The sequence below is a fragment of the Anguilla rostrata genome, chromosome 12, assembly GCF_018555375.3.
Source record: "Anguilla rostrata isolate EN2019 chromosome 12, ASM1855537v3, whole genome shotgun sequence".
NCBI classification, from domain to species: Eukaryota; Metazoa; Chordata; class Actinopteri; order Anguilliformes; family Anguillidae; genus Anguilla; species Anguilla rostrata.
Genome location: NC_057944.1, coordinates 29437556 through 29464085, shown reverse-complemented (window position 1 = coordinate 29464085; position 26530 = coordinate 29437556). Strand labels below are relative to the sequence as shown.

Below are 26530 nucleotides of genomic sequence, written 5' to 3'. Positions count from 1 at the left end.
TCATGAGTAATGTTATTTATTATCATGTTCATACATTTCTAAAGAAAAAAAATAAAATTGTGACTAACCTCACAAAATTAGTGTAACTGTATTTGGCTGTTACAAAATGGGACTCATTCATATGCACATACCTCGATTCAAAACAATTACTTTTTACACATTATCATTTGCTCTCATCATGACTTACTACTTACTTGTTACTTACTACGTACATTACTACATTAGAATTATATACTTCTCTTTTCTCTGTAAACAAACCACTATGAAGACATTTCAAATAAAAAGTCTCATCTCTAACTAAAAGAATACAGATTAATAGAAAGTATGCTGGCCTCCATTATAGTCAATAATGAATATGCCAATTCCCATGAAGCTTGGATAGGCTTACAAATGCTTTTGTTTGTATGCACTCATGCTCTTCTGTTTGGTCTAGATGGGTCATAAAGGTGTGTCGCTCTACTAGTGCTACATGCGATTAGCTGGATAGGGTGAGGTTTTTTATATCCACCAATCAGCCCTCAGAGAACTGCCTAAAGAGAGCCTCTGATTGGCTGTCTGCAAAGCTGGGGACAAAGTGTATCTTCAATACCTCAGAAAAGCCTTCAGAGACACTGGGTGTGACAAACTTGTTCCTGCAAAGAGAAATGGTAAATGAGCCTGAAGAAAGGAGCCTGCCAGTCCAGATTTGAAACAGATTTGAAACACAACTTGGCCCTGTGTTTTATCATCTTACATTTGAAGACAATGTGGTCATTCTGGAAAGACGTCCTTTAATATTGTTGTTTTCTCAATCTTTTAAAGGTAGACTACTGTTACAGGTTTGAAAAGAGTTGTTTTAGCAAGGGTATCGTCAAAACGTGAACGATACCCATCCCAAGTCATGAAATGATATTATGTGGGATTTGCATGTGAACTGACAAAGAATGGATTTCAGAAATATACATGAGTTTGTGGGACTGGAGCGTTTGTGATGATGTAATCAGCAGAAAAGAGGAGGGGGGGGGGGACTCTAAATCACCCAAGTTTGGGGCTTTATTGTGTGGATGTGTGAAGTTGCTTGAGAATTCTGTCAGTTTACACAAGGTCCGAAGGTACAGAAGGTATTGTTCTTAAGGGCCGAGAGTCTGTGGTCATTGTGGTCGTTTCTGTAGGGAACCCTGAAAAGTTCCAAACTCTCTGTGCTGAATAAGTTTGGGACATGCCGCCCTGCCAAGGCATAGATTGGCAGGATGACATACATGCCACAGATCTGGTCATCAACCTAATCAATAACACAATTGAAAATGAAGTAACTTCAATAACTGATTGTTCCAGGGCTGCAGTATAGTAACAAATATATCATCAGCACAATAGGTTAGCCATTGGCCAATCAGTATAATTTTCATAGAGCTGATGACAGAAGGGCGAGAGACTGGCCAATCCCTCTCAGAAGGCAGCCAATCAATAAAGCCCGGTGCCAGAGAAACTTACTTGTAGCTGTGGAAAACCATGTCATTGACAGGGGCATGTTTGCTCTGTGAGGGCATCATTTCCCGAAACTGCAAGAACAATCGGTGAAGAGGTTAAATACACAGTGATAAAAGCAACGATTCAGAGTCAGTGATAGCACTCCCATTACACAGCGGTTTGAGCCACTCCAGGTCCTACCAAAAGCAGAGTGCACCAGCTCAGAGGGGCACACACTCCAAATACTCACCTGTATCTGGAGAAAGGTGGAAAGGTGCAAAGTACTACGCACTGGCAGTGCTCTTTCCAGCCCTGCTGATCAGTGGCTATGCTGACTGGTCCAGTGGGTACTGACCTGTCTGAGGGTACTGACACTGTCTACGGGTACTGACCCTATCGGTGGGTACTGACCCTGTTGTTGTGCTTGGCCTGTTCCAGGGTGGCAGTGAAGAAGAAGCAGCGACAGGAAACTCCTGCCTTCCGACACACATCCACATACCTGCAGATAGAGAGAGAGAGAGAGAGAGAGAGAGAGAGAGAGAGAGACTGACCTGCCAGTCGGGAAGTACAAGCTGTACACGGACGGACAGACAGACACACACACACACACAGACACACACACACAGAGGCAGACAGAGAGGCAGGCAGACAGACAGAGATACGTGAACACACACACACAGAGGCAGACAGAGAGGCAGGCAGACAGACAGAGATACGTGAACACACACACACACAGAGACAGACAGAGCAGAAGGCTACCGTTCGCGAGACTCCAGGTCAGGGTTGGTGTTATCAACGGCAACACTGTGGCCTTCCTTCAGAGCGCGCTCACACGCGGCAACGCACTTCTGCCAGGTACCCAGCGTGTCCTACAAGAGAACGCACTGTCACTACACACCAACAGTACTACGGCAGAAATATGTCACATATTGTACAGGTACTATACCAGTCACCCATACAAGGGCTATAGATCACCCATGTGAGGTCTTTTCCCATTTAGATCAATTCATCTGCAAAGGCCATGGTCATAGCTTGAAATGGAGAAAGATATCCAACCGTCTTTCCATGTTCGTTTTATTTTTATTTATTTTTTTTACAGGGGAGAAGCGGGAGGGGACAGTGCTCACCCTGTTCACATACACGTAGCCCTTTGGGATGATGTGCTTGTGGAAGAAGGTGGATTTCCCAGCTGGGGGGGGAATGGAGGGGGAAAAAAAGAACAGTTTCATTGAGAACAAGCAGGGAAATACAGGCGACAGTTACACTAGTTAACGACACTGGGAGCACATTCAAACCTACAAGCAGGGAAACCCACGGCGACGATGACTTCCTGTTTTGTGGATGTGAGGGAGGCGTCAGCGGGGTCGTACAGACGGGGGGCGGGGTCAACGGTCCTCTGAACAGGACAGAGACGGGTGCTGTGAGCGCGGAGCGCAGGCAAACACAGAGTACTGCAGTTCTACCGCACTCATCATACCAAGGTCAACACCGCCACTCACAGGGTCAAACGCGGGCAAGCTGTAGGGGGCGCTCTTCCAGCCCAGGAAAAACTCCTCTGGAGTGTGGAAGGGTAGCCCGATGTTCAGAGCAAACTGAAAGAGAGAAACGAGAGAGGGGGAAGGTTCAGTTATTCATCCTGCACCGCCAAAATAAACAGCAAAGGCAAAACGGTTAATGACCTCATCCTTCACCACAAGAGAACACAAGATCCCAACACCTCTTACGATTCCGTAACTAGGCAACCAAGATACAGTACCTGACTGACCATTAGATTGCAGTACCAACAACGTGAAGAAAACGCTTGAATAGAAGCAAAAAAAAAGACCAAGCAGTTAACCGACACAGAACCCCATTCAGTCAAAACCCTAATTTCATCTCAAGGCACAACATCCTACAGCAAAGCTCTTCCAAACAACGTCACTGTTTCCAACGGAACGGCCAAATGCTAATTCTGTCTGCCACCTAGTGGGCGCAGGGGACTCGCATACACATATAAGCATAAGCATAAAAGAGTATTAAAATAGGTACACAAGACACTATCTTCAGTACAGCAAAACCATATAAAATGCACTCATGGAATACACAGGTTATAAATATGAACTCGCACTAACAATAAGCTTACAATCATGAGATGTGAGACAAAGAGAGGGCAAATCAGATGCATCATTACATCTAGAACGTTTCATTAAAACCACCGTTAATCACGGACATATCCAGTGTTTTGTAGTTTTATCTAACATTGCCATGAGGAGCATGACTTGACTTCACTGTGGCCTTTTGCTGTCTTACTAGTCTGTCGCTGCAGGAGAAATCTTTCTTCTTCTTGCCTGGAGCCCAGTTTGCCGGACGTCCGGCTGCATCTGAAAGACACAAGGGGGCGCCAGAGATCTGTGGGTACAGGCGTCTATGCCAGATGCTACTGGGCTTCAACATGGAGCAGTAGGTCCACAGAGAGGCAAAAGCCACATTTATGAAAGGGTTACAGCACATCCATAGCTATACTTCCGCTTCCAGTTCATATCAAATTTTTGTTAACTCATTACAATGCTCTATGACAATACAACTAAACATTTACAAAGGCAATTTAATCAACACTAAGGTACAACAGGAACTCACGGTACAGTGATCTCCATTTTTCGAAGGCTAACCCAATGAAAACCTGGTCACATACTCAGTCCCACAGACTCACTCACACAACTGCATGCTCTCCTGCCCTGGTGGTGAGTGGGAGCTCATCCAGTTGCGAGCCAAATAAATGAGGAGCAGAGTGCAGTCAATGTGTGTTGGGATGGTGACAATACATTTAGGGGGACAGGAAGCTATACTGGAAATAAATACCACTGTGTGAATCACAACACCCCCCCCCACCCCGTCCCATACCCATACCCCCACACACACACACACTGACACGCACACGCACACTGACACGCACACTGACACTGACACTCACACTCACACTCACACTCACACACAGTATCTGACTTACCTCCCACATAGAAACTCTGGGATTTATCCACGGTCACACCATCATTGGCCTGACAGTGAGAGGGAAAGTAAATGAAAGAAAGAAAAACCACAGTTTTAGCTGATGGTTCTATATAAGCACCATGTCAAAAGGTGCACTAATGTATCAGCTCAAAGTGTGATATAACTACAGTGTGGCTCAGAATCTGGGCCTGGACCTAGATACAAATGTGACATAACATTAATGCAAATTTCAGCTAATTGGAACGGAAGAAACATCAGTGGAATTAGATGAGGAGAATGCTACAGCCTCAATCCTGTCAGATCCAGTAAGAAAACATATTTACCGCGGTGAAAACGTGTGAACTTTATTCACAAAATAACTCCCTCACCTTCTCACAGAGATGTTCCCACATCCCCACCACAGGCTTTCTGTACAAACCAGGCCCGGTCGCCACAAACACCTGAAATATTCACCAAGAGGAAGTCAGGTCCTAGCTTAAAATGAGCTCCTCCCAAGAGCATGTATGTACATCCGGGTTTGTCTGACCAGCTCATATCAGCAGTTTCAGTGTGTTACAATTTATGTCTGTGCACATGTGTGTGTGTGTGTGTGTCTGACCAGCAAAGGGAGTTATATAGTGTGCTCAGAATGTGTGAGCGCATGCATGCACGTGCGTATGCGCACAAACGTGTGTGTGTGTTGCTGACCTGCACAGGCAGTTTCAGTGTGGTCAGAACATCCTCCACTTTGGATTTGAAGACCTCAGGCCTCAGTTTTCCTCGAGCGATGCCCATCTGGTTGGTAAAGAACACCACCTGAGAGACAGGAACAGGAAAAAGGGGTGTCTAGGCTTTCACAATGAGACATCATCCATTATCACTGTCCATTATGACCACTAACACAACTCAACCAGGCAGCCACGAGGCTTATGAAGAGCATGTTGTGTTTTTCCACACTATACAAATACTTTTAAACTTTGAAAATCAACTGCCAGAAACCACCAGTCCCACCTTGTATCCTTCCTTTAAAAGGCGAGCCAGTTTGGGCTGAATCTCTGGATACAGAATCCTGCAAGAGGAAAAGGAAATGACAGGATACCTGTGAGCACCACTCATTCAACTGAAGACTTAAGTTCTTTTTAAAGCTGTAGGGATAGCTTGATGCAATAGCATAGGGCTGACCAATCCTGTTCCTGGAGATCTACCATCTTGTAGGTTTTCATTCCAACACTAACAAAGCACACCTCATTCAACAGCTAGAAATCTTGTTGAGATTCTATGTAGTAGAAATTAGGGTTGAAATGAGAACCTACATGGGATGACAGATCATGAAGAATTGTATTTGGCAGCCTTGCAATAGGACAACAAACAGAAAATGGCACTGGATGACAGAAAGGAGAGAAAGGGGAAGGAGTGGGAGAACCAATGGATAAAGAGAAAGAGGTTGAGAAGAATGCTGAGGAAACCAGAAGTCTCAAAATGGCTGACCTCCAGTCATCTGGGCTGGTGGGGAACACTTTGCCTGACTTTGTGGTGATGATGCACCCATCAATGTCGAATCCCGCGACCTGGACAAGGGGAGAGTGGGATGAGAGATCATCATCATGCCAGTCATCCACCGAATGGCTGCCACTGCGATTTGAGCACAGCTGTGCCATGCCAGGTCATGCCAAAATGGTTTGATAAACCGTACACAGCGCCTTGTCGTGTTCGTGCTCACCTTCGTGCTGGCAGTGACCCCTGCTGCAGTGAAGAGCAACAGCTTGGCCACCTGCTCCCAGCGATCCACGGGACAAGGGGAGGACCCACAGGCAGGCCGCGCTTCTGCCTGCTGGACGCTGGCTCCCTCTGCCATCTCCTGCAGTCGCTTGAGCTTCTGCTCTACCAGGCTCTCTGCATCTTCGTCCCCGCTGGAGGAACCCTCTGTCCGTGCGCGTTTCCCATTGGGGTCCTCTTCCTGGCTGTGTGGCCTCTTCACTGCCTGAGGGAAAAAGAAAAACAGATGAGATCATATACCTTGTGCAGTTAACATACTGTGGCTAAGTCCTCAGGCATTAATTCACTGAACACAAAACAAAGATATTCCATCTTCACGGCACCCCAAAATGAGATATGCAGTTTGAAATACCTTACAGCCTACAGATGTTTTGAAGTGATAAAAAAACTGCTCACACTACAAATTGGTTGTAAATCTTGTAAATCTGTATCAAAGACAGAAATAAACATGTCAAAATATTCAATCTGTTCCATTAAACAAATTATATTTTTAGAAATTACATATTTAGCTAAGTTTACAAGCCAGTGGGCCTATCATTTGAAATAACTTTTGCTTTAACCACTCTGCAAATTTAGTGCAGTGGTGAGTATGACTCTCCCACTGGTGATCAGGGTTTGTGCATTGCCAGACCTTAGCACTTATACTTTGTTTTGCAATTATTTAAAGTAGAATGTAAACATGAAAGCACTACAGGCTGTCATGAATAAGAATGTTGCATGGGCTGGTAAAAAAAAAAAAAGGCCAAATGTCATCAAACAATTTTGCGTTGACTTGATTGGTAACTATGAAATGAGCAGAAACAGGAATGGATGGTAAAGTGAGGTCGGTCACACCTGTCCTCCATACCTTCTTGGGAGAACTTTTATAGAAGTCCAGGATGCTGCGTTTGGGGGCAGTCTTCTGAGAAGCCCTCTCCCCCTCCTTGCCTTTCTCCTTCTCTCTCTCGGTCTTGGTCTCCCCTCCCCTTAGAGTGGCGGGTGAGCCCGTCCCGTTGGAACACCTGGAAAACTGCACTGTGAAGGGGTGACTCTGGTTCACCAGGTACAGCGTGTCCTGCTGGGTCAGCTGCCTGGACTGGCCTCTGCCCAGAACTTGGCCCCCAACAGAGGAAGGGTTTGGGCCCAGCTGGGGGATGGAGAGGAACAACGAGTTACCAACTAAATTTCAGGGGAGGGGTGATTGAGATCTACAGCACATCCCAAAAAACAGGCTAGCCAGATTGTAGGTAGCTATAGGCATACTGTAGGTGTGCCAAAAACAAAAGGTCTGGCTGTTCTACTGTGGACATAAAAAAGATAAGTACCCGTTTTACATTTCAAAGTTCTATTTTACAGACTGGACAGAAAGAAAAAATGAAGCTGGTACCTGTGTCACATGCACTGTGCTGTCTTCATAACAGGCCACCAGTTTGACTACAAAAGGAGATAGTAAAAAAAAAAAAAAAAAGACAGAGCTGTGAGCTATCAGATGTGTGGAAGGACAAAGTCATCAGCTCACAAATAGTGGTAGGCAGGATTATGTGTTCACCCTGGTGTCTGGAGCACTTCTTGTCGGACACTCCGGAATCAGGGCCACGGCCTATGATCACCGCTCGGCCATCGGCAAGGGGCACGCGTTCTCCGGACTCACTGGCCAGCACACACTGCATCTCTGCAGGGCAGGGAGCGATAGACTCACACATCATCTTCCATTGCACTCAGTAAACATCTACAACAATATTAACAAAAGCCTGCTACATACTGAGTAGCTACCAAGGCACAGTTGGGCTGCCTAGTAACGTTACATGAACAGAGTTCACAGAGCACAACTCCGGAAACGAGTTTGGGTACTATCAAGCCAAGCTATCTAGCCAATAGATTGATAGCTAGCAACAACAGCTAGTCATCCTCGCATCTATTTGGAATTAAGGTATTTTTCTTTCTTTGATCAACTCAAGACGGCGATCGTGCTTCCAAATATACCATGGCTTAAATCGCAAAAATACAGAGCGAGTATGACTCTAACGTAACCTCGGTAAAATACAGTTGCTACAATAATGTTGAGAAAATTTGCAGCCTAGCTAGCTAACTAGCTTATCAAAGAAAGCTTCAGCTAGCCAAGTTGTTCTGTATAGCTGGCGTTAGCCAAGTGTGAATAAAAGTTCTCCAGCGTCTTCAGTCACCATTAAACCTCGTGCTAATCCACAGACTATACGTGGGTTAAATTACAGTATTAATACGAACCGAAAGTATGTAATGTAGTTATGATTAGACTGAAAACTTTAACGTTGAAAGCTTTAGTACGCTAACCCACCTCACGCTGTCCAACACGGAAACCCCCCCGCCCCCCTTTACATCTTGAAGCCGAATGGTTCCGAGTCCGACGTACCACGAGTACTGGATAAAGGCAGGTGTTTATTGATGAAATTACATGACACAGTTTTGTCAAGTACATTTTAAATGAACGCCGTAATGATTGAACAGCACCACATTTCACTAAATTAAATTTTACGGAGATAATTATTATTATTATTATTATTTTTAAACAAAAAAAAACCGTGATAATCGTAGAAATCAGGTTGGGACCATTTATTTAGTGTACTTTTCACTTTGTCGCCATTTATTTAAACATTTTTTAAAACATCCATTTACTGTACTGATGATAAGTCGGCTAATGTGTGTATCTCGCTGTGGTTGCAGATTACAGAAGAAATGTGAGCACACTCAAACTGAGGTACGCATGTCAAGTTATTTTGTTCTTTGCAATGTCATGATGGCATTTTGTAGATGTTTAAATACAATGGATGCAGTTCCGCACGATGACTCCCAGCATGACACAGTACTATGCCCTTAATATATGCTGTGTGTTACACACCACCCTGCTGCCTTCTAGCCTTCTCTGGCCAAAAAGAAAAAGAAAGAAACTGAGGGAGATGCCTTCGAAATCTAAGCTGTAATGCAAGCACCCAGCAGGAGGCAGTTTTCTATGTGACTAAGTCAGAAAATCAATAATATGAAGGCAGTTACGGAATGTTGTCAACTGGTTTCAGGTGTTAAATCTAGAGCTCAGCGATGTTTGTTTATCCTGAATATTTTGAGTGTTTCCAGAATCCTAAATAAATCTTTCAGCAAAACATTATAACTTGTAACTGGCCAAACTTTCCATCTCACGTGTGCATGTCCTGGCTCCTGTTTTTACACGGAAATGATGCATTATCCAAGCGTAATGAGTGAGTTTTTCATCACCCATGCAAGACCGCCTTAAATATGCTTAAACCAATGCCAACGGGGTGGACTGGTTAAACCTACCAGCCTGTACTGTCACAGTGGAGGTGACCAACAGTGGGATAACAACCAACAACATTGCATATTATAGATCTGTCACACGCTTGCTAGTAATATAGCAAATGACAAGTTTGCAGACTTGTCACTGATAATTATCAGCGCCGACGGTGTATTTTCACCGAAGACAAACATCGAGGTAAGTTGTCAAACCTTCGCATACGTTAGATTGCTTGTGACAAGTTGCTTTCGCTTTTCGTTTGCAAACGTTGACACTAGCTACTAAATGTAGTGCATCGGCTTTGCTAATTTTATTAGACTCCATGGTTGTTACATTTTAGGTTAGACTACCTACCATACATGTAGCCTAGCCTAATACAGATATAATCAGGTTTCAGCTCACGTTAGAGCATGCAATTAAATCAGAAAACGATCTTTAAATTTCCGTACAGTGGGTAACTATCTAGTAAGGTTGTTATGTTTTAGTAACTTATCTGTTTTAGTAACTGATTCCAAATGCTAGTTAAGCCAACAGACAGTGTGATTAAAGTGTTGAGGTCTAGAGAATGACGGAATTAATACAAAGAGATTCGAATACCGAATCTCTTTGATTAATATACGGCATAGCTACGTCAACATCGACAGCACGTAGCCTGCGCGTCTCTTGGAATTTGGAACGGAGGAACTTTTAAAAGAAATCATAGTCAGGCTATTTCCACAATATTTCACTCAGTCGCGTAATTTCATTCTAAGTCGGTAAAGTTAGAAACGAGGGTCGCTTGGTGGAAAGTACTAGGTAGTATTTAATTGATTGTAATCTAAATAAACGCTGTTTGCGTTCTGGAAAAATATCGGCCTTTACGCAGTTCTAATAGGGAATTCAGTGTTTTTGTTTGAAATTATTTTTTTATTGACTGTGGGCACGAATTAGCCTACTGAGTGCAGTCTAAATAAACCAATTAAACCTGCGGAAGTAGCAACGGACAGTTTAGACGAGTACAGTATGGAGGCTGGTGGTCCAAAAGACCTCAGCCAATTCTTTGCAGCTATGCTGGGAGTTCAGAGACACCTGCTGGGTATTCTCAAGGCGAAAGGCCCAGAGGAGGCCACCGCCTACGCCAGCGACCTGACGGGACTGTCCAATGGAAAAAGCCAGACCACCGGCCAGCTGGCCCTGCCCTGCCTGACTGACGAGGACGACCCGGCAGCCTTCATCTCCCTGTTCGAGCGGGCCGCCCTCTCTGCCCAGCTCCCCGAGACGGAGTGGGCACCCGCCTTGGCCTCCCTGCTGACGGGGGAAGCCTTAGCCGCCTGCTACGTGGCCAGAGGGGGTGGAGACAGCCAGCTTACCTTCCAGGACCTGAAGGCCGCGCTGCAGGACAGGACTGTGTTGGCGGAGGAGAGCTGCCGCGTCCGGTTCCGCGTGCGGCAGGGCGGCGGCCAGGGGCCCCGGGAGCTGGCTCAGGAGCTGCTCCAGGAGGCCAGCGGATGGCTGAAGCCCCACAGCCGCTCGGGGTGGGAGGTGACGCAGTGTGTGGTGGTGGAGCAGTTCGCCGCATTGTTGCCGGAGCATGTCGCCGTGTGGGTCCGAGCCGCCAGACCCGTCAGCCTGGACGAGGCTGTCAAGGCTGCCGAGACTCGCTTCCTGCTGTCTGCAGACTCCGCCCAGTGGAAGGAAGCCAGATGCGAGACGCCTGGCGGCGATGCCGATGAGACAGCCCATTCAGCACCTGAAAGGAACTGTGTCACTGCACCACAACGGTATGTAGGTGAAAAACTCACAATGTGTCATCCTCAGGTGGAGCTGACCTGAATGAAATGTATGTAGACCACCCAACGCACTCGTAGCTGTGCTTTACTTCAAGTTCACTTGCACACATTAGTAGTCTATATACCTTTTTTTATCTGCAGGTTGTTCAGTCTGACATTTGCAGCCTGTGTAAATATTAGTTTTTTGGCGCTTATTGTGCTGAATGCGTACTTTTCTTTTCAGGATTCCAGATGAGTCAGACAGTCCCACCAAACTCCAGTCAAGCACTATGAAGATCGAAGCAATGGAGACATTCACTGTGTACGAACAGCCAGAGATTAATGTGGAGGAGTCGAAGGCCCGGGGTGCTGTTCAGCGCGCTCTCCAGTCCTCATCCACGGTGGATGATCTTCTGCCCTCCCCGCCTGTCCTTTCCCGTCGCAACCTCCCTCTCCCGTCCTGCCCGCAGACGGAAGACTCGCAGCACAGCCACGGCGTCCGTAACCCCGGGTCCGATACCTCGGGCGAGGGGGACGAGTCGGAGCTGTCCCTGGGCGACCCTGGCTGCAATACCCTGCAGTACCCTGACAATACCCTGTCTGGCCACTGGGGGCAGCAGAGTCCAGAGCAGAACCACTCGGGGGCGGCGGCGGCGCAGGAAGGGGAGGAGGGCGAGGGCGGCTACGTGTGCGGAAAGTGCGGGAAGACCTTCCTCTTCTTCAAGAGCCTGCACCGGCACCAGCGGGTCCACAGCAACCAGGGCCCCTTCCTCTGCTCGGACTGCGGCTTCCCCTGCCGCACCACCACGGGCCTGAAGAGGCACCGCGTGGTTCACAGCGGCAACAAGCTGTTCCCCTGCCCCGACTGCGAGGAGAGCTTCACCTACGCCGAGCGGCTGGTGCACCACCGCACGGCGCACGCCGCCCTCCGGCCCCACCGCTGCTCCGTGTGCCAGAAGAGCTTCCGCCTGAAGAAGGTTCTGAAGAAGCACGAGCAGATTCACCGGTGAAGCGGAGACGGGTCGCCCTGGGAAACAGGGCCAAGGATCGGGGCAGCCGGCACTCAGAAACAAGCGTCCTTATGCCTGCTGTTCTTTTTTGGGAATGCCAGACTGTTTGTCTGTTTGTATGTATTGTATTGTATATTTGACATGTTTCTTGATAAATGTTGGGGGTTTTGATTTCATGTTGTTGGCTTGATCTGTTTGTTGAATAAAACATGCGATGCTCTTGCATGCTGTGCGTTCTCGTGATTGCATTTGCATACGTGTGACTTTGTGCGTGTTTGTGCCTGTGCGAACACCATTTTGTTTTCGCAGTAAGGACATGGATATTTCTGCATGATTTGGTGGGTGAATGTGTAATTTGGCCTTAATGTGAGATCAAATGGTTTTGTGCTCTTAAGTTATCACTAGGTCCACCTTTATTGGGTTGTCATCTCTGGGATGACACAAAGGCACAGTTTAGACCCAAAATGGATGGAAACATATTTACTGTTCTGTGTGGTTTAACATTTTAACAGAAGGGTTATTTTCAAATGGATGGCAGTGAGCCGTGTGTTTATTTCAGTGACTTTGGGAAAAATCCTGACAGCTCTGCACTCCCAGCTCCACTGTGCTGGTATTCAGCCTGGTGCTTCCTTCCATTATCCTGTTCTTGGGTGTGAGAGTACAGAGAGAATGCAGAAGGAGCAATTAACGTGCTTGAGCTTTGGATAGGGTTAACGAATATCGCATGCACAGACAAACTGGTCTTTTGTGAACAATAGTGTTGGGGCACGCCAGAATGCACAGTTGTGGGTGCGGCACAAAGATATGTGAGAGATCAGACCTGTATTGCACATTTTGTGCGTGAAATGCTGGATGAGTCTGGCAGGCCTCGGGTCACTTCAGAAGCAGCCGATGGAGTATTAAGCAGCGCATGTACAGCAGCTCTTCAGTGGTCCTTTTCATTGTGTTTGTGCGCATGACAAACACATCCTAAACAGGTCCGACTGGTTTTGGGTGACAGCCCCACCAGGTTGACAGATATTGACACACACAGTGACAGTAGTAACTGAAAACCAGCACAGACTCGCCAGACTTCGGGTAGACTGCCTGCATTTAAGGTAAGGTTTTCAGATCAGATTCAGTGAGGCTGAATTTTCTTGTAGACAAGGCCTGCGTTCTTGGCAAGGATAGATGATATAGAAAGCATGGCATCTTCCCAGATTTTCTTTCAAGGAAATGTTTACATTTTTTGCTCTATTGTAGACACTAGTTCTGATGTGGTTGTATGACAAGAATTTGTTTCTTTTTATTCTGTCAAAAGGCACATAAAACTGATAGGCTGCTTAACGCATTAATTTACTGGGCTTCTTGGTGGCACTGGCTTAATATTAAACAGAACCTTGGAGTTCATGTTCTCACACGTAGGGTAATGCGATTATGTCATTGAAATTGATATATTCAGGAGGCAGGAAGTTCAGAAAATGCAATGCATCATATACAGAAATTCAGAAATTCAATACATATTAGCTGTAGTTGTAATAAAATTTGTGGACAGTCCTATATATCACTATATCAATTTCTACTTTCAGTCCTCCAACTGTATTAACATTGTAAGAAGTTATGTATAACAAAGAATCATAAGTCATCCTATCTGTATGTAATGTAGTGTGCTCCAGTACCTGAAGAGGAAGATGTCTCTTGTTCATTGTATAACCTTAATGTATGCAACTGGGCGTTCCAATTTCCCTTTCAAAAATGTATTTTCCATTTTAGCAAACTGGGGGAGTGGAACCGTCCCCTGCTCTTTGATGGGGTTTGTTCAGGACTTTGACATCCTGTTTTTAATCCCACCCTCACCCCCCCCCCCCTTCCCCACCAGACTCTTTATCTAGTCTTATATATCCTGTGATGCCTCTGGCTTCTTCCCACACATTCTGGGTACAGCAGCAACCACAGCGGTATGCCGGAGCTCGACTGCATCCGTGCAGACCGTGTTTGTGTTCAGGGTGGGTCACGGAGAAGGTTCCGTACTGTACCAATTATGTATATGGGGCCACTGTGTACGAATAGAAACTTTTTTAAAGATCTCCAAACATGAGTAAGCCTGCTTTATTTGAACTTTTTTCTTTTTGCTGGAAGCTGATTCCTGTAAAGCTTGCGGTGTTTTCTTATGTGGTGGGCTGTCCCAGTAAGTCAGCTGTGGAGTTGGACTTGAGGCTACACTCCTAAAGACCCAGACCATTCAAGACTAATGCCCAGATCAAGGCCAGACCTACGAGATCCTGACAGAACCGAGACTGAAGCGTTTGACTAAGACTATCCATTCTAGGCAGCAAAATTATGAAAAATGGAAAATTACAGAAAATAATTATTATTATTATTATTATTATTATTATTATTAATAATAAAACTTAATTATAACACCTTTTTCTTTCCCCAACTTGCTACATTTTTTATCAAATATTTTATTTAATCAAATACCAATTATGCTAATTATTATGGAAAGAATCCCTCATGCTGTGTTTTTATTTTACATAAAATGAAAGGGAAGAAACAATACATCGATCCTGCAAAAGTAGAAAAACGCTTCCCTGGCACAGGGTAATGTTATTTGGAAAATCATAACGTTTATGTTGAAACCAGGTTTGTAGTTAAATATTTCTGGCAACCGCAGTCGATACCTGGCAATATTGCTTATTAGGCTATATTATTTACATTATGCTAATCTCACATAGTGCATTGAAGCTCTCGAGATGGAAATGTGTGGGAAAGCTACAATCATGGGTTTTGTCGAACTAATAGTTTCAGGCAGGCTATGGGAAAGTAATAAAGCAGGAAAGCGTTATGCAGATCAGATGATGAGGTAATTTTTTTGTAGTTAGGCCATGTAACAGTGGAATCTACCTGGCAGATTCACCCTTGTACCTGGTTGTTCAAGTAATTTTACATGTTTGTCAATTTACTTTGTGAAAGACGATGATTTTACCTTGAAATTCATTGAACAGTGTCTGTTGCAGGCTTCACAATGCCCTGCTCCAAAATTTCAATAGCTGAGAACAAAATCCAGTCTACCGTAAACATAATGTTTATAGTAACAATATAGTCACATATGATCGATGTGCCTAGAAATTGTGCCAGTTAATTTGGATCAAAGTAGAGTCGATATAGGAAGCCAGTTTACAAAGGACAGCTACCACATCATCAGTAAGAATTCTAAGAACAGAGAACTGCTTTGATTTATTGATATTTGCTTGCCTCTTTAGGTTGCTTTGATGTTAGCATTGATAAATTTATTATCTGGCTGACTATGATAATCAAGCTATTATGCGGGTATTTGTGGGTGATTCATGATTGTATTCAGCTAAAGTTTGGGTTAGTAGAAAGATAGTAATTGAATTATAAGCAGATTGGGGTGAACAGTCATCCTTTCTTTTATCATCATATTACTAGGCAGCCATGGGATAAACGGCTACAATATTTGCAATGAAAGAAACTGGCAATCGACAAATTGGCACAGACTAGGGGTGGAATGGAGTGATTGTTATCTTGAGCATGCTAGAACTTGGCCTTGTCCCACACTACAGCCTTGCCCCAAGGCCAAGACCCAGACCAAGACCACGTTTACTGTATGTGGTCTCAAGATCACAATGTCAAAATTCTGTATCTGCTCAGTAACAGTCTATACTTCCGTCCATGCTCAAGTGCTTCATTCCAGAGGCTCAAGTCTCTGGAAAATATTTCCTATATTTCAGGCCCATTATTAGTGAATGCAGCTCCTGGAGGTACACAATAGAATACATCCCCCGAGCATATTCTCTCTGCTACTCAACTGCTGGCTAACTGAGTCTAGATCTTGGAAGGAATTATTGCCGCATTGTTATTTTTGTCTTGACTCCTGTCTGTTCTGTTTGTCTCCTGAAACAACACAGTTTTTTTCCTGTTCCACAGCTCTTAAAGCGGCAAAATCCCCCCCGACGCCTGAGACATCACCAGCCACGGTTGTCGTCGAGTCGCAGTCTGCAGCACCATGTCCCGCGAGGAATCCTATTGCGCCCTGATGCAGGGCGTGGACCAGCTTGACTTCAAGGGGCTGCCCATACCCAACGACCTGGCGCTGATGGGAGACGACGCCTTCCCCCTGGCCATGAACCCCCGGGGGCAGGTCCTGATGGCGGCCTCCACCTACGGCAAGGGCCGGCTGGTGGTGCTGGGCCACGAGGCCATGCTCACCGCCTTCCCCGTCGTGGTGGAGAACGCCCTGGTGTGGCTGAATCCCACCTCCGACTCCGCGGTGGCCGTCCACCCGTCCTGCGAGGCCATGCTGGCCAACCTCTGCTACACCAGCATCCTGGCGGAGACGGGCTGCTACCGCGAGGGGCTGGGCGTGTACGTCACCAACGCCTACACCATGGGCGAGATCGACAAGGACCTGGTGGCCTTCCTGAAGGGAGGGGGCGGTCTGCTGGTGGCCGGACAGGCCTGGAAATGGGCGAAGGAGAACCCCAAGGAAAACGCCCTGACGGGTTTCCCGGGCAACAAGGTCTCCAGCGTGGCGGGGATTTACTTCACCGAGCTGAAGGGGGAGCTGGGTGTGTTCCCCGTGCCCCCGCAGATACCCTCCAGCTGGCTGGCAGCGTCGTAAGTGCTCGGGATCACCAGGCCACTATAGATTTTGAATGGGTCCCTGACGAGACCTTGGTGCTCCAGTGCTTGGAGTCTCCATTCCGTTATTTGTGGTAGTAGCAGGAGCACTATGGACGGCAACTCAAAAACAAAACACAATATTCCTGGGCCCTTAAGACAAAAGAAATATGGCTCCAATCAGACCTGGGTCAAGTACTTTTCTACACTTTACTGATCTTGTCTGGCGTATTGGAACCAATGAAATACTCTCAAAAAGTGCAAACCCTGCCTTCTGGTCATATTGGCAGGCTCAATTACACCAGGGAAGATCAACAGAGCACAGAAATATATTTGAATCCAAAACAAATACATATTTGACCCAGGTCTGGCTCCAATATTGTTAGAGTTTCTGCTTTAACAGAAAGAAAGTAGGCCAACTCAACATGATATTAAGAATAAGTTTGTTTTATCTTATATATTGTCTATATTATCAGTACCAGATTTTTTTCTACCAAAGTGTCTATACCTCCATACTCCATATTCAGTTGGTAGGCATTTTATTAGTCACTATTCAGAACAATGGCAGGTGTGGGCTTGTTTTCCCTATGACATGTTGCCAGCTGGATCCATTCAAAGCAGTGTTCTAGAACACTGCTTTGAATGAAAATACATTCTTAAAAACATAATCTATAAATAGACAGGTGCACTTGCTCTGTAAAAAGTATACTTACACACTGGGTTTAATCGATTTTAATGTTGTATATGAAATTCCCTCTATGCTGGCCCTGCTGGTCTGGTCTGTGAGAGTTGTGTCTTTCTTATTTGCTACCCTCTCTATTCGTCCCATCCCAGAATAGACAAAGACTTTGAGGATGATATGGAGTTCCTGCTGAAGGGGGTGACCGAGTTCAACATCACGGGCGGGGCGACTCCCTCTGAGGTCATGGTTCACGGGCCCCTGGCGTTCCCCATCGCCACAGACGATGCCGCCCGGGCCTTCTTCGCCGGCGCCTACTACGGGCAGGGGCGCATCATCGTCACCACCCACGAGGGCTACCTGGGCAACCAAAACCTGGTCCCGTTCCTGCTCAACGTCATTCGCTGGCTGGACGAGGGCCGCAATGGCGAGGTGGGCGTCCAGCCCCGGCTGACCGGCGCCCACGCCCTGCTCAGCACGTCGGGCCTGACCTGCACCAAGACCGACTTCCGGGACAACCTGAGCGTGTACGTGTGCACCTCGTACAGCGACCAGCAGGCCGCCGAAATCCAGGAGTTCGTGGCGGAGGGCGGGGGGCTCTTCATCGGCGGCCACGGCTGGAACTGGGCGCAGAAGAACCGGGGCCTCAACGTCCTGACCGACTACCCCGGCAACCGCATCCTGAACAAGCTGGGCTTCAGCATCCTGGGGAACACGCTGAGGCCGGGCACGTACAAGGCGCCGAACCCCGGCCACCTGGGCAACGAAGCCTACCGCTTCCGCGGCATGCTGAAGCAGATGGCCGGTCACGTGACCTCGGGCCAGGAGCTGAAGCCGCACGAGCTGAACAGCCTGCAGCGGCTGGGCGGCGACTGCACCTCCTACCTGCGCATGCGGGCGCACGACTGCCTCACCTACACCGGCGTCCTGGAGCTGCTCACAGACGTGGTGAAGACGGGCGGCGTGCCGCAGGTGGGCCAGGACTGCCCCGTCAAGAAGCCCATAGAGCACCTGCTCCTCAGCGTCGGCAGCGAGCTGTACAAGGCCACGCCCAACCCGGACGAGCTCCTGCCCTACATCATCAAGGACCAGCCCAACCTGCCCGTGATCCACAACGTCACGGTGAAGATCAGCGGCCAAGCCGCAGGTGGGCGCTCTGACCTTCTGACTCTCTGGCTCACAACCACAGCCACTTACAGGGGCCCTGAGACCCCAAAATTACAAAATGACTGTCGTAATAAATGTGATTCATTCATTAAAGGAGAACAGCTGAAGTGAAGGCACTGTGTCTATAGGAAAAGAGACCTTCAGTTCAGCAGCATGTCATTTGAAACCTAAAATAACGATCAAGAGATATCCAAACTATTTGTATTCATATCAATGATTTTTTTGGGGAAAACAGCACCCATAATGATAACAGCAATAATTTGAATACTGTCTACACTGACATTGGGTAGATTTGAATACAGATGCTGAGTTACACGGGACCTGACTATTCTCAAAACAAAAATCTTATTTCATGGTTTTTTTTTTTTTACACATGCCTCTCATTTTAAATCTTCCTTTGCGTGACACATCCATGCTCCTGTTCCCTGTTTTCCAGGTGGAGAGGAATGGAAGAGCACGGGCCTGTATCTTTCTCCCGGAATGAAGACATACATGTCTATCCCCCCTAAAATCGTCAAGAAAGGGTGGAAGGTAAGAGCACCCTTCGTTGCATGGCTTGTCTTTCTCTCCGCACAGAGTGGATAAGATCTGGAGGGTTTCGCGGGTATAGCGTAGCTGTGGGGAGGCATAAGCTATGTCATTAGCCGGCTATGACAGAGAGCTCATAGTGGGAGAATGCAAATGGCTTTGTCCCACCAGGGTGGGGTTCCTTTGGCCAGGGTATTACCACTCAATTACCGCTGCTTTAGTTCTCTCTGTGACACGCCAGCCCCCCACAAGTTCTCACCAGTGATAGATGTACCAGCCTAATGACTGTCCCCAACCATGGTTCCCACCAACCAGCGCCTGCCCCTGCCTGTGGTACTGTGAGCCCCGTAGGGTGTAAAATAGTCCCTGGCTCACCTGGTGAGTGCACCGTAGCACTCACACGCATGCATCAGCTGCAGCACTCCTTGCATGGCCGCATCAGGAGAGCGCGCGTGCGTCAGCTGCAGTGCTTCTCGCGCGGCTGCATTGGAGGAACGCGCACGCTGCAGCTGCATTGCTCCTTGCAGGAATGTCCTTGTCACGGGGGGGTAACTCGAAGGGCACGAACCAAAACGGAGAGGAAAAAAAGTGGGGATGTGGGAATTACGTGAGTGGAATTTTTAAAATAAAAAAGAGAATGCGTGGGCGCAGTCGCGGTTTTGAGGTCGGAAGCGCAGCGAGTCGAGGCGGCTTTAACGCGTGGACGCCGGCGGATGCGCAGGTGCAGATCGGCTGCCAGACGGACTACGTCGGCGGGGCGGCCGTGCTGAAGAGGGCCCCGGTGGTGCACGAGCGGTTCGACGTGGACGCGGAAATGATCGAGGTGTCCAACCTGTGGGGCGGCCTCATCTACCTGGTGACCCCGGCCAAGAGTGACGAGGGAGAGCTGGAGATCGTGGTGCAGAACGCCATCGCCGCTCCCTACTACAAATCCGGTGAGCCCCTGGCGTTTCACGGCGTGGGGGACAGGGACATATTTACACAGGATTTACATCAGGAACTTCCTGATGTCCTTTAGTTCAATATCCAAAACTCAAGTTCCTGTTTAAAAATTCTAAATTCTAAATGAAAATCTCCTTCCGAAAGGGCTATGGAAAAAACAAAGTATTGGGCAATGAAACAGGCTCAGCCGCCAACAGAAGCCCTCTCTCTCTCTCTCTGGCTAACTACGGCCCATTAAGTGAAAACCTATGAGCCTGCCAGCCACAGTTAGCACTGGCGTGGTTGGGTTTGATGCTGAAACATACGGTGTCATTTCACCGAAAGCCAGTGCTTTAGCGAAACTGCCACCCCACAGCTTTCTATGTTACTAAGATACTAAGTTACTATGGTTCCCGGAAATAGCAAAACAACACCGGTGGAAATTCCAGGGTCAGAAAGTTAAAAAATCCTCCCCAGTATTTTGTTCCAATCACCCGGGTTTGCTAATTAGCACAATTCTTCAGGGAGGAGGTAGAACTAATTAGAACTAATCAGCCGGCAGAGTTCATGGGTGGAAGAAAGACATGGCAGGGCTTTTACTTTCTGACCCCAAGACTTTGCACCTCTGCAAAAGAAATGCAGAACAAGCATTGCATTGATAGGGTAAGGAAATGCAACATGTTATTCTCTATAACAACTCTTATTTTATTTTTTAAATAGATTGTATCGAGCAGTCCTGCTTTCAAACAGTCTTAATCAGATTTAAAAATGTAATTCACGGTATACAAGAAAAACCCAAAAACAAAAACAAAGTACCACCCATCTCTAGTATTAGTAATTACTATTTGATGCTAATTACACACAGCTTTCAGTGTTCTATGAGAACTGCGTGGGACCCCTCTTTCCCCTGTGCCACCAGGGGAGACTACTGTGGAGGACTGGGTGAGGTACATCCGGGACGCCCCCGCCCCGTGGGCTGAGATGGAGTTTGAGAACATCATCATTACGATGCACTCGACGACTGTGAGGGGGGTGGACCAGCCCGACAAGGTGGCGGAGTTGTGGGACAGCATCATGAGGGCCGTGGCCGACCTGGCAGCCACGCCCCCCAAGTTTGCACGGAAGGAGCGCTACGTGGCCGACGTGCAAATCTCGCACGGTAAGTCGCCATGGTCACCGTCATAATCACAACACACAGTCTCACTGGCAACTTCTCCTTCGTCAGTGGTTCCCACACTGTGGGTCAGGACCATAGACTAGAAAAATACGGACAAAGTCACTGTGATGTCACCCATTGCCAATCCATGGGCTTGGTGAAAGGTGTTCTGAAGCGTTTGGAAGTGTAATTCGTGGGCACTGCCATGTTGCACATATTGGAGCCAGAGACTGCGCAGTAGGGACATGAAGTCCGGTCGTCCACCAAGTGTGTGAGATACAGTGACTCGGTGGTGACGCAAACTGTCCCTGATTCGTCCACAAAATATTACCATCTTGTCCAAATGGCACAATAATTTAACAAATCGGCATATGGGGAGGCATTAAACAAAGAAAAAACACCTATTGCGACTACTTTTTCTTGTGGAAAAAAATTATTAACTTATTTATTATTTATTTATTAGTATTAGTATTATTATTTATTAAGGGTAATTTATTAACGTATTTTTACCGTATTGTTACAATTGACTTACATTAAAACGTGCAACCTACACACAAAATTGATTGTAGATTTAATGAGGCAAACAAGAACCAGCAGATCTGGCACACCCTGTCTGTCATGCTTTGTTATTTGATTCATGTTTCAAGTATTCAAAGCCTCAAATATAAAAGGTAGGCCTATAGATGAGAAAGCTATTATTTTTAACTGAGCGGCTACCTGGTGAGTAGATATGGCGCTTCATTAAGAAGCTAATCCTCTGCAGTCTAGCCCTGGTTGCAGCTAAGTTCAAACTTAGATCAGGAGGCTGACACCAGAATCAGCATGGCTTCCTTCAACGGCAGCTTCCCTTGGCAACATGCTCAAGAAGGCTGAATCAGCTTCTATTTGACCCGTTTCGTTTTTATTAAATGCCCCGGTATACCCTCCAACCCGGACATCACAGTGGGAGCAATATTCCTGCTGCTCTAACCGCCAATTCTGAAGCTGCGATGGCCTGTCAGACCTGTCTCTCCTATACGAGGATTCAGTAGCTCTCTGGACTTGTGTTCTCTGCTTCATAACAACATGAGCAGGATGAAATGTATTGTTGTACAAAGGAGATGTGGCCGCGTTGCATTATGGGCTGGCGTGCACGCGGGAGGACCGGAGATCCTCTGCTTTAGCTGCTGCTCTGCACTTCAACGGCGGATTGGATTGCTGGGGTGAAACTAAAAGGGCCGTCCTGTTTCTGTTACATTATGTCAGCATAACCCTGGAATATTCGGTGCGAGGGAGCCAGTGCCATTGTTCACGCTGAATACAGGCCCAGCCTCAGTGGGCATGAATAGAAACTGCTTACTGTATCTTAGTCACTGAGCCATTGAGCGTCTGTGTGAGGAAGCACCGTCAGATCTGCTGTTTATTTGGCTGTGAGTGTACTTAATTAGACCTTTTGTTATTGCAAAGGGACAATGAACACTATTTAGCATAGAGTTCAAAAAGTGAACTTTAATGCATTGCACCAAAAACTGTTTAACTGAGTTAACTGTTAGACAGTTTACATCTGTAGTCTTAAAGGCATTTGCAGAGAGTGCAAGCCGTGGTACAAGTTGAGTGGCTGGATGTTAAAGGGTTTTAGTGGTAGGCCTAGTTGGTAATTTGAAGATTTTAAACTGCGTTTCTGCTGTGCTGTGATGTTGGATTAGAACAACTGATCACGTTAAGCCTCATTTGTTTCTGATCCTCTCACGTGGATGTCATTTGGCCACATGTAAATGCACAGCATGAGGAACTTCATGGAAATGGTACCTGTTTGATTATCCTGTTTCACTCTACCTGATGGGGGGGTTCTTGCTGGATTTTTCTCCAGAAATTTGCGGGATTGTCAATTACGTCAGGCGAAAGAAAACCGCTTGTCATAATTTACAGCATTACATTGTGAAAACGTTCTGCAGTTGATTTTTGTGACAGATTCAATTGATACGTTTTTTTTGTAAACGTAGACCCCTAGCAATGGCTACAGGGACAACATGAAGTCTTTTATCCCGTGAGAGAAGGATGTTCTAGTGCATTCCTCCCCTGACTGACTCTTTGAAGAGAAGGTCTTTTGGAATGTTTTTTTCAAAATTCTCAATGTTTCTAGAACTCCGTTGCTTTCAGTTACCAGCAATGATTGTTACATCAGCATTACAATGTTCAGTTAAGAACATTCTAACTGCATATATGTGATCTTACACCTTAGAGAAGTGTTTGAGCAGTGTCAGGACCCTAAATGGGTCACAGGAGTGTATCTGGAGGGTCCTGGAATGAGTCTGTAGTAGGCGATGCTAATGTGAGGGGCACTAAATTTCTCGTTTGGGTCCTGATACCAAAAAATTTGTGGAGCAGGGTGTTGCTAACCAGGCTGGAGGTACGTGGTTCCAGGGGTAGGCCTGAACATCTCCTGCTCCTCAAACGCTGCTCTGTTCCTGCTGTATGGGCCTCTCCACCTGACTAAGGTGGGGAAGACCCAGCAAGGCTGACTCCTCATTCTACCCAGTGCAGCCATTATTGCCTTTTCTGCCTCCCCTTTCTGCTGATATCGGTTGATTGATACCAGCCTCAGTATTGCATTTCTGTATTGCGCATCCCTACTTTAACCTGTGGAGGAATAGGTTTTTTGGAATGTTTTATCAAAATTCTACGGCCGGTGTTCTAGAACTCCATTGCTTTCATTTACCAGTAGTGATCGTTACATCAGTAGTAGAATGCTAAGGAAAGAACATTCTGATCACATATTTGTGATCTTACTCCTTAATGGGCTAAAGGTAAGGAGGGAAACTGACTGCGGAGGGTTTTTTTAACATCGCTGCTTCCCCCGTCCCGCAGGGTTCATGCACGCGGGATATCCCGTCATGATGCACTCCTCCTCGGCCCTTTCCCTGGTCAATCCCGAACTGGCCCGGTCGAACGGGATCTGGGGGGCCATCCACGAGCTGGGCCACAACCAGCAGCGCGGCGGCTGGGAGTTCCCGCCGCACACCACCGAGTGCACCTGCAACCTGTGGTCCATCTACGTGCACGAGACCGTGCTGGGCATGAACCGCGCCTCGGCGCACGGCGGCCTGTCGCCCGACGGCCGCAAGTGCCGCAAGGAGGCCTTCCAGAAAGACCCCAACCTGTCCAAGTGGAGCGTCTGGGTCGCGCTGGAGACGTACGTACAGGTGAGGAGCCGCGCGGGTGTGCCGTGATGGAGGCAGGTGAGGAGCCGTGCAGGTGTTCTGTGATGGAGGCAGGTGAGGAGGTGTACAGGTGTGCTGTGATGGAGGAAGGTGAGGAGGTGTGCAGACGTTGTGGGAGGCAGGTGAGGAGGTGTACAGGTGTGTCGTGATGGAGGAAGGTGAGGAGGTGTGCAGACGTTGTGGAGCAGTGAGGATGTACAGGTGTCGTGAGGAGGAGGTGAGAGGTGCAGATGTGTGGAGCAGGTGAGGAGGTGTACAGGTGTGTCGTGATGGAGGAAGGTGAGGAGGTGTGCAGACATGTTGTGGGAGGCAGGTGAGGAGGTGCACAGGTGTGTTGTGTGTGTTTAAAAGAAACAACATTTAAACAATAAATGATTGAATAATGAAAGTCAGTCAAATCTGCCTATTGTCTCTCTCTCTCTGTCTCTGTCCCTCTCAGCTCCAGGAAGAGTTTGGCTGGGATGCCTTCAAGAAGGTCTTCGCTGCCTACCAGACCATGAAGAACGTGCCCAGGGACAACCCAGGCAAGATGAACCTGTTTGCCGAGACCTTCTCCCGCACAGTCAACAAGAACCTGGCCCCCTTCTTCAAGGCCTGGGCCTGGCCCATCCTCCCCGCCACGGAGCAGAAACTGGCGGACCTTCCAGCATGGACCGACCACCCCATGAGCAAGTACGAGCCAATCCAGCGTTCAGATACAGGCTTGGGGCGGGGCTTGGGGTGGGACTGTTGTTGTTATTCGTTACGTTTTTATATTATTGTGTATAATAACATGTTTTGTGTATGTTATTACACAGAGTGGCGATGGAGTCATGCGTAACTGCAGAAGTGCTTTTGGACATTTATTCTGATTCTGATTTGAAAAATTGATTCTTAGAAAAAGTTACATATTTAAAAAGTCGCTCCACCGATGTATTTGTGGGGACGCGCACAGATCTGCTTCACAGAAACTGAGATTTCCTAAAAGTTCACTCGGAGCGAGAGAGTTTTGTAGCTGTCTGAGAATGATGAATTGCAATGGCTGTCTCCTTTGTTTAGGCCACCTTCCTGAAGAGATACCGGGGAGATACCAAGACGATTCTCTGCAGAAGAGGTCGACACCCAAAAGCTTATCGCTGGTTTTGGAGCACTGTGGACGGCTAGTGCTTGATTGCTCTTGTACTCTTGGACTCTGGACTCTTTTTTCCTCTGTGGTTTTTTTCCCTTTCATAGACTACTGCGCTACAAGACTTCATAAGAACTTCCCCTGTCTCAGCATATTTGCTTTTTAATCCATATTCCTGCTTTCTGAAATGTGCACTTATGCAATTTATACAGCAATTTACAATCATCCATTTTATTGCTGTGTGCTCAAATCATATTTGCACAGGCTGTTCCCTGTAACTTAGGATCATTTAAGATTAAATATTTCAAGATATGATTACTTGTTTTTATTCATCATGTTTATTTTTAATTTTTATTTCAGGCCAGAGATAATGTCCGTTTACTTAATTATGCGTATCTGAGAATTTAAAAATGTCGCTTTGCTCTCACTGGAAGGCAGAGCGTACAGTTAAGACCCGATCACTCTGATTACATTCCTGCACATCTCTGTGTGTTTTAGTAGGCGTTAGTAGGTGCTGGGTACAAGGTCATTCTTATTCTAAAGGAACTTATATGCCTAAGATCATAAGCGAAAGGCAACACGTTTCATTATCCCTAATTTAGTCTCTCCACCACATGAGATAAACCGTGTGTGTGTGTGTTCGTGTGTGCGTGCGTGTTTGTGCGTGTGTGTGCGTGTGTGCGTGCGTGCGTGTTTGTGCGTGTGTGTGTGTGTGTGCGTGCGTATGTGCGTGCGTGTTTGTGCGTGTGTGTGCGTGCGTGTGTACGTGTTCGTGTGTGTGCTTGTGTGTGTGTCCCATGGAGAAGCGCATTGTACCAAAATGCAAAGTTAAAAAGGTATTGAATTTGGCGTTTTGTTCCGAGTCGTGTGATTGTTCGAAGCTCACGGGCGGCACGCCCCGCCGACATGAACGCGCAGCCGAACGGCCGGCCTCTGCGACGCCGT

General features: G+C 47.0%; 2 protein-coding genes across 6 annotated transcripts; one reads left to right on the top strand and one right to left on the bottom strand.

Annotated features, from left to right (window-relative positions):
* Window positions 1-11216, bottom strand: pnkp (polynucleotide kinase 3'-phosphatase). Of its 3 annotated transcripts, none has more exons than XM_064303752.1 (18): window positions 10801-11216; window positions 7718-7840; window positions 7556-7602; window positions 7037-7315; window positions 6134-6394; window positions 5902-5981; window positions 5425-5482; window positions 5122-5229; window positions 4803-4874; window positions 4433-4481; window positions 3736-3806; window positions 2946-3038; window positions 2746-2842; window positions 2574-2635; window positions 2206-2315; window positions 1858-1945; window positions 1471-1538; window positions 1-632 (listed from the first exon to the last, which is right to left on the bottom strand). In XM_064303752.1, the coding sequence occupies exons 1-18, from the start codon at window positions 11171-11173 to the stop codon at window positions 512-514; spliced, it is 2160 nt and encodes a 719-aa protein (XP_064159822.1). In that variant the 5' UTR covers window positions 11174-11216; the 3' UTR covers window positions 1-511. The 3 variants fall into 3 exon arrangements, with proteins under 3 accessions (XP_064159822.1, XP_064159823.1, XP_064159824.1); XM_064303753.1 differs by lacking the exon at window positions 10801-11216 and adding an exon at window positions 8483-8577; XM_064303754.1 differs by lacking the exon at window positions 10801-11216 and adding an exon at window positions 8413-8537.
* On the top strand, window positions 7838-25900 carry zgc:162193 (TRPM8 channel-associated factor homolog). Of its 3 annotated transcripts, XM_064303742.1 has the most exons (10): window positions 7838-8098; window positions 8869-8902; window positions 16137-16826; window positions 17664-18655; window positions 19112-19206; window positions 19925-20138; window positions 21044-21283; window positions 24128-24462; window positions 24920-25152; window positions 25519-25900. In XM_064303742.1, exons 3-10 carry the CDS (start codon window positions 16216-16218, stop codon window positions 25529-25531), a joined length of 2733 nt encoding a protein of 910 aa, XP_064159812.1. In that variant the 5' UTR covers window positions 7838-8098; window positions 8869-8902; window positions 16137-16215; the 3' UTR covers window positions 25532-25900. The 3 variants fall into 3 exon arrangements, with proteins under 3 accessions (XP_064159812.1, XP_064159810.1, XP_064159813.1); XM_064303740.1 differs by lacking the exons at window positions 7838-8098; window positions 8869-8902 and adding an exon at window positions 9061-9649; XM_064303743.1 differs by lacking the exons at window positions 7838-8098; window positions 8869-8902 and adding an exon at window positions 13147-13306.
* The last annotated feature ends 630 nt before the right edge of the window (window positions 25901-26530 follow it).